General features: G+C 34.4%; 1 protein-coding gene across 2 annotated transcripts; it reads right to left on the bottom strand.

Annotated features, from left to right (window-relative positions):
• Window positions 1–251: 251 nt before the first annotated feature.
• LOC102578147 (elongation factor 1-gamma 2) lies at window positions 252–3460 on the bottom strand. 2 transcript variants are annotated; one of them, XM_006339300.2, is made up of 7 exons: window positions 3297–3460; window positions 2363–2512; window positions 2220–2280; window positions 2080–2132; window positions 1870–1971; window positions 1291–1780; window positions 252–808 (listed from the first exon to the last, which is right to left on the bottom strand). In XM_006339300.2, exons 1-7 carry the CDS (start codon window positions 3309–3311, stop codon window positions 429–431), a joined length of 1251 nt encoding a protein of 416 aa, XP_006339362.1. In that variant the 5' UTR covers window positions 3312–3460; the 3' UTR covers window positions 252–428. The 2 variants fall into 2 exon arrangements, with proteins under 2 accessions (XP_006339362.1, XP_006339363.1); XM_006339301.1 differs by lacking the exon at window positions 3297–3460 and having other exon boundaries at window positions 2363–2521.
• Between the last annotated feature and the right edge of the window lie 4278 nt (window positions 3461–7738).

Here is a 7738-nt window from a genome sequence, read left to right as displayed (position 1 = left end):
TAGGAGGCAAATCTGAAGGTACAAAGTTTAATATTTGGGGAAATCAGAACTTGGGACTTGCACATAAAACCTACACTCCACACACATCATGTTATTTACTTGCAAACTTTTCACTAGACCAAAGCCTTTGGATGTAGAGACTGCTTAACATTATATAACTTCAGCAGACCAAATGGTAAAGAAGATACTAGTTCAACAAAAATCAAGCAAAAGTTGATCAGCCTAAATAGAAGTTAGCATGCTAAAAGGGGTGATTCACCTGACTGTCAAAACTGCTTTACTTGAAAAGGATAACATAATTCAACCATAGTTTCTCTAAGACAACATAGTGTTTAAAACAAGAATCTAAGTAAATTTGGGAGGACAAAACCAGAGTAAACTACAGCCTCAGTCAAAAGGTAACATTGTTGAATCCAATACAATGTTGTTTACTTGAAGCACTTCGCATCCAACAGAGCCTCTCCCTCAAAAGGCTCGTGGTCTTCAATCATTTGGCTAACCCGCTCCTTCTGAGCTTCATCATTGATGTCTACTTCCTTCCATTCATAGAGTTCCATGTCATAGACTTCCTCCATAACAAACTTGGGAATTTCCTTTCCACGGAAAAGCCACAAGCCCTGCACCTTGAATGGGGCCTCAGAACCAACAATCAACATCTTACCAAATGCGTACTTGCGTACCAGATCCATCCTCTGCAGAAAACCACCAACCTTGTTCAAGGTTACAAAGGAAACTGTGTTCTCATCATTGTACTTGTAATCACAAAACCAGAGAGAATATCCTTCGGGGTCATACATGTCCCAGAAACCTGCAGAACAAGAATGCTACAGGGTAAGATTCTGACAAGGAACCAGCTAAAGTGTTTTACTGAAGTAGAAAATTCCAGCCTATATAACTGGGTTTATACACAAAAACACACCCTTCCCCCCAAAAAAAATTTGACATTAGTATTAAAATTCTGAGTAGAAGGACAGTGCAGAAGCCATATATACAGACCTATTCCCCATATATTTTATATGCAAAACAAAACATAGTTGGAATATAAAATTTTCTGTGCAGACTAGTAATTCTTTATAGATCCATTCAATAGACAGATTCAATTCTGCAAGAAAGAGCGGATCTCTGGATCCTTCCATCAAACAGATTGTAGGATAAAGAAAATTGAAAAAGTGATACTAAACATGCACTTCAAGAAAAGATCTAGTAATTACACCCGAGGGTCAAAGTATGCTAAGAAAGCTCACAACTTATAATAAGAACGAAGGGTAACATAACAGAAAAAACTAATACCTTTAACGGCAACCTCACGGAAGTTGGTCTTGGTGTTAGAGTAAAGCCTCTTCCAATCATCCAGAATCATCTTACTTGGAGGCAAGAGATCAAGAGGATTCTTTGCCTTAGGCTTGGGTGCTACTTCCTCCTCTACAGGACTTGGTTCTTCCTTCTTAACCTCCTTCTTTGGCTCCTCCTTAGCCTTGGGTTTTTCAGGTTGTGCAGGCATCTTGGATTGCACAGCTGGGATAGATTCAGCTTGTTTCACTTCACCCAATATCTTGCAGAAGTTTGGCTGATTAACCACAGTCCAGAAGTATCTCTCTACATGTGGGAATTCCTTGGTAAAGCTCTTGGTCATTATCATTCTAAAACCAATGCTCAAGTTGCAGCCCATAATGATGTCAGCCAATGTGATTAAATGCCCAACCAAGTATGTGTTAGATGCAAGATGGGTGTTCAAAGCACCAAGCGCTCTCTTCAATGCAGCTACCACAGCTTCCTCGGCCTTTTTGCAAAACAAGAAGAAATTCAGTTGAGTTAGGTGTTTCTAATGGTTCAGAAAACAAAATTAATAATGCATAGTACGATACATACCGCAGGGATGTACACACGATAGCCAAGGCGTGGGTACAGCCATCGTCCAATGTTTGCATCAACTTCAGTGGCAGAAAAATCATTCCATTGTTCAATTTGCGCCTATCAAAGAGAAAATGGACATAAATAGAGGAATAAGAATTTCACAAATGAAAATGAAACTGCAAAAATGAATGAAACCAAGAAACCAAATAAACTTGAAATACTTACATATTCAATCAATGAAGATCCAAAAAGAGGATTGTTGGGCTTTAATTTAGTAACTACGAGAATTAGTAAACGTCAATGTCAGAACTATCTCTTGCTATATGATCAGAGGTCAAATAAAAGAAAATGAGACATGGCCTCACCGTAGCGTGCGATAGCATTGCTCTCAAAAACAGGTCCATCAGGTGTTTCAAGCACAGGAACCTATAGGACAAAAAGAAACACTTGAGATTAGCAAAATCTTGTCAAGTACATGAAAGAATGTATATTAAGAAGAATAACATACTTTTCCAATTGGGTTCATCTTAAGAAACTCAGGTGAGTTGTTTGATACACCCATCTGGAAATCCTTTGCAAGTTCAACCTTTACACCTGTGAACTCAGCCGCAATGAGTGCCTTTGAGGCATTTTTGTTGTTATTTGTTGAGTGCAAAATCTGCAACATACATAATGAAGACAATTTAAATGCTCGTATATCAGTCAAGATATAAAATTGGGCATATCATCAAGCATTTTGTTATCACCACACTTGAATCATAATGTCCCATTTTATATCACTCAATGAATTTAGCGTTGCGTTGTTTGGAAGAAACCAATCGATTCTAGATGAGTTAGGACCCGATATTGAACACTAAAATTTGTCGGATTTCTGGGTCCCGGCTGGGGCAATGCGCCCCCATAGCGCCAGGAGGGCGCCCCAAAGTACTCCCAGTACTTTTGAGGCTGGCGCGACACGCCACTGATGTCTATTGGAACAGACACGTTTTAAAATCAGCTTGCAAAATCTCCATTATAATAACCTAAATTGAAAAAATTGCAGATATCTATTCCCTTTACAGCTTCCAAACAAAGGGTTCATCACACTAACAATGTGAAGCCAAAGATCAATCAGGCCTTGGCTCTACTCAATAATTGAGTGATTCATACATGCAAACAACTTTCAGAGAAGATAAATTCAAATAGCCAATCAATAGGTATACGCAGATCGAAAATTCAGCAAAAATAAGTAATCGACCTACTGATAAAAACTATCACACGTACCCATATGAACTTGTCAAAACAAAGTACAGTTACAAACCCACATCCGGAAAAGACGAAATATACTAACAGATTCAGGAATCAACAATAAAGATGAAATTTTTCGTTATAAATTCATCAGATATTGAAATTCCAGATCTATCTTGTACATTAAAAACAAAAAACAAGAGCAAGCAACTTACCAAAGCCATGGCCATACAACAGTTGAAACCTGTTCACCCTTCGCCAAAGGAAAGGAGAGAGGTTCACCAAGTGTGTAAGCGGCGGTGAGATCTAAGCACAGAGAGACTCTTCAGTAGATGCGTACTTGGCCTTCTGTTTGTAATTTTACTTTACTGCCACTTGAGCATGGACAATATTGGAATACCATGTTGTATATTCTTCTCCTTTTTTTTCTTTTTTTTTAATAAAAAAATTCAAAAAATAATTTTATGAAAATATCATGGAATGCTATATATTTTTTTTAAAAAAAAGGGGTCATTTGGACCAAATTTTAATAATGATAAAAAAAAAAAAAAAAAAGAGGAATTTTTGTATCTAGTCACTCAAAAATAATTTAATTATGCATCATAACTATAGTTCGTTCATTACGATCCGTAGCTATATGTTAGAGGGAGGAGGGAGGAGAGAGGCGAGCAAGATTGGGAGAGGTATGAAAGGGACGAGTGAGAGAGGGCAGAGAGTGGCAAGAGATGAACTGTATATGTATATCTATGAAATAATTGTGTATATATATTACAGATATACATACGTATTTGCATATCTGATGAGCGAGACTGGGAGAGGGAGGAGAGAGGCGAGCGAGATTGGGAGAGCGAAGAGAGAGGCGAGCAAGAGAGGGAAGGGTGTGGAGAGAGGATAATTTTATTTGTATATTTGTCAATAATTGTATATATGTATAATTTGTATCTGTATATTTATAAGCGACTAATTACAGCTAAAAGTACGTGCGAGCCATAGTTAATTCAAACTATAGCTATCTTAGCTAATTAACTAGTATATGTTTGCTTATTCGCGTAATTTTCCCTAAAACAAATAACACAATTGATCCAAAGATGGACTTGGCTAGCAAATTAATAACGAGGAAAAATTATTTGTACGGGTATTTTTAATAAATAATTATTAATTTTAGCCATATTTTTTATTTATTATCTTTTAAAGCAATATGTTGCAATCTTTCTATCTATCTATAGTTCTATACTATATTAAAAGCATGAATATCTTATATTGATTGAACTTTTTACTTTATATTAAAAGACTTTACTTTAGACAAAATAGTCTTTTCACTATTTTTTTATTGACTATAATATAATTTCCTAAAATAATTGGTAACGTAAGGCGACAAGGAAAGGTTTTGTCGAAAATTTATTTGAATCCTAATTGCACGAGAATGCTCCTAAATATGGATAACTTTTGTCCAATGATAATGTAAGGACTTTCCAAAAAGTGATAAATTATTCGAACGAATGTAACTAATTGAAACTTTAGCTGAGTAGGTTAATTAGGTGATTATGTTTGTTAAGCACTGTAGTTATCCAAAGATTTATGCCCCCAGTCGTCTCCATGCCTACATCGGAGTACTTTTTGATCATGTAGTTTTTTGAAATATATATATATATATATATATATATATTTCTTCACCAACATATAATATTTAAGCTAATATGTGTCTATTTTTTGCATTCTTTTTTTTTAAGTAAATGTTAAAAATCAGGAAATCAGAAGGTATGGACATACGTTTCATCCTTGCTAAAACTCAATGTTCATATCTAGCTAGCTACCTTTTACGGATACATATTCAAAGCATATAATTTACTAGCTAATTTAGATTATCTACTTTCTTTTTCATGCGTCTTTTGAATGATATGCCTAATTATTATGCTCGATAACTACTTACTTTGTGTGAATACCTTGCTATTGCGCTCCAACTATAAGTGATATAGTGAACTTGCCATTGCCATTTTATAAATGAGTGTTGTGCTACCCTTACCCTTCATATACTTAATTGCCTAGTGGACTTCAGTGGTCCAGTGCATTGTGCCTCTATTAATGTCATTGTCCAAATTACACTCTAGATGTAACATGGTGAATAAGACCCCAGAAGATACTAAACAACCCACTTGACATAAGCGTGGTGTAATAACAATACAATTCAAGAGATATAATCAATATAAGTCTCAAATCATAAGATGACATAAAAGATGTCAATAGAGTTATAAGAGATACGTTGAATACTACTAACTCTAACACAATTTTTCTAACATCATAAAAGTGATTGAGACGTAACTCCTACACCACGTACAAGTCTGAAACAAACGTGAGCATAAAAGAAATAAAAGTGTATATGACTTTTCCCTCGAACCATGAGGACTCACCAATCTAATGACCAAGCTGAGCAATTCCGATCTAAGTACATCTGAGAGGAGGAGCGTTGGACCCTATATTCTGAGACAATATAGGCACAAGTATGTGTTAGTGTGGTGAATGAACTAAGTATGGGGTAATGCATAAAAACATAGGCATGGTCATCAGTGGCAGAGCCAGAAAATTCGTCAAAGATGTTTAAACTTTAAAAGAGTGGATTTTTTTTATCCGAGACAGATATTTCTGTTTCTTTAAAGATTTTATTGAAATGCAGTAGGCGGAAATAGAACCAAGGACCTTAGGCTCTTAACTGAGCACGCTTACCATTGGAACAAAGACCTTTGTTGTATTTAAGAGTGTTCATTTATTTATATATCCACATAATAAAAAATATTTTATCTATATACACGATCTAATTTTCTGGTGAAGAGTGTTTGGTTGATCACCCTTTGCCGGCTGTAGCTCCGCCCCTGATGGTCATATGAAAAACTTTAAACATGATATGCATGACCAAATAAACCATAGTAAAGACCTTTAAAGGATTCATGAGTCATAATCAAGATCAATGCGTACTTAAAAATCATTTGAGAAGCTTTCACAAACACCTTTGAAGAAAATATAGTTCATTTGTGGATATTTACCATTAATCGACAATAAGATCATGTGAGCTATTGTCATGCTCCGAGTCTACATCCTAGGCTTGGCTGACACTCGAAAATTATTGTTGGTCTCAAGTGAATCCTTGACCTGACTGACTACTTAGCAAAAAATGTTTACACATACATGCGAAATTTTAATGATCTGCATTCAGAAAAATACTTAGCTAAATCGCATGTTTTGTTTGAAAGTACAAATAAAGATAATGAAAATGTACGAAACGTCTAAAAGGAAATACTGAACTGAATCTCTAACTTTGTCCATGAAATCTCTTCTACTAATAATCAAAAGAACAAGTAACACAATTGGTCCAAAGTTCGACTGGGCTAGCAAATTAACAAGGAAAAATTATGGAAATTTTACACAAATTTCATAGTTTAAGAATTAATTACATATTATCCCTACTATTTTTTAAATTACAAAAATTCCTTAATTTTGATGAAATTCGGATACATTTCAAAACATCTCGATATATCGCATCTCGATTTCGGATACGTCCCTCAATGTATCGATACATCGCGTCTCAATTTCGGATACATCACTCAATATTCCGATACAATCACATAAAGTGATGTATCCAAGAATAGGAGAGAGCACAAATTTTTGTAATTTTTTCAAATGGTAGGAAATTTTAGTGAATATGGTAAAATAAGTTGTATATTCATGTAGCTTTTTCATTTAGATGAATATTTTTAATAAATAATTATCGATTTTAACCATACTTTTTATTTATTATTTTTATAGCAATATTTAGCAATCTATCTAAACTATATTAAAAACATGAACATCCATAGAAATATTGATTGAACTTTTTACCCTTTATTAAAAGATTTCGTTTTAGACAAAATCATATTTTTACTATTTTTCTTATTGCCTATAATATAATTTCCTAAAATAATTGGTAACGTAAGGCAATAAGGAATGATTTTGTCGAAAATTTACCTGAACCCTAATTGCACGAGGATACTCCTAAATATGGATAACTTTAGTCCATGAATAATGTAAGGACTTTCAAAAAGGTGATAAATGATTCCAAGGAATGCAATTAATTGAAACTTTAGTTGAGTAGGTTAATTAGGTGATAATGTTTGTTTAGCACTGTATTTATCCAAAGATTTATTCCCTCAGTCGTTTTCATGCCTACATCAGAGTACTTTCTAGCCATTTTTTATCATTATTTTGAAATATATATTTTTTTCTTCACCGACATATAACATTTAACCTCATACTTATCCCCTTTTTTGCATTTTTTTTGGTAAGTAAATTTACCAAGTAAACGTTACAAATCAGGAAATAAGAAGATATGGACATACGCTCCATCCTTGCTAAAACTGAATGCTCATATATAACTAGCTACCCTTTACGGATACATATTCAAAGCATGTAATCTAGTAACTAATTGAGATATCTACTTCATCTTCTATGCGTCTCTCGAATGATATGCATAATTATTGTGCTTGATAATTGCTTCTTCTGTGTGAATACTCTTCTATTGTGCTTCAGCCATAAGTAATATAGTGAACTTGCCATCGCCATTTTATAAACGAGTATTGTGCAACCTTTACCCTTCATATACTTAATTGCCTAGTGGACTTCATTTGTC

The sequence above is a fragment of the Solanum tuberosum genome, unplaced genomic scaffold, assembly GCF_000226075.1.
Source record: "Solanum tuberosum cultivar DM 1-3 516 R44 unplaced genomic scaffold, SolTub_3.0 scf00009, whole genome shotgun sequence".
Lineage (NCBI taxonomy): Eukaryota > Viridiplantae > Streptophyta > Magnoliopsida > Solanales > Solanaceae > Solanum > Solanum tuberosum.
Note: the sequence above shows the minus strand (reverse complement) of the source record. Positions and strands in the feature narration are given on the sequence as shown.

What these genes read in the sequence shown, in the direction of transcription:
- LOC102578147 (XM_006339300.2), bottom strand. An exon ending in CAATGCTATCGCACGCTACG is followed by an intron (nt 2,133 to 2,219) that starts GTGAGGCCATGT and finishes TAATTCTCGTAG; the next exon opens with TTACTAAATTAAAGCCCAAC. An exon ending in CCGTGAGGTTGCCGTTAAAG is followed by an intron (nt 809 to 1,290) that starts GTATTAGTTTTT and finishes CTTGTTCTGCAG; the next exon opens with GTTTCTGGGACATGTATGAC.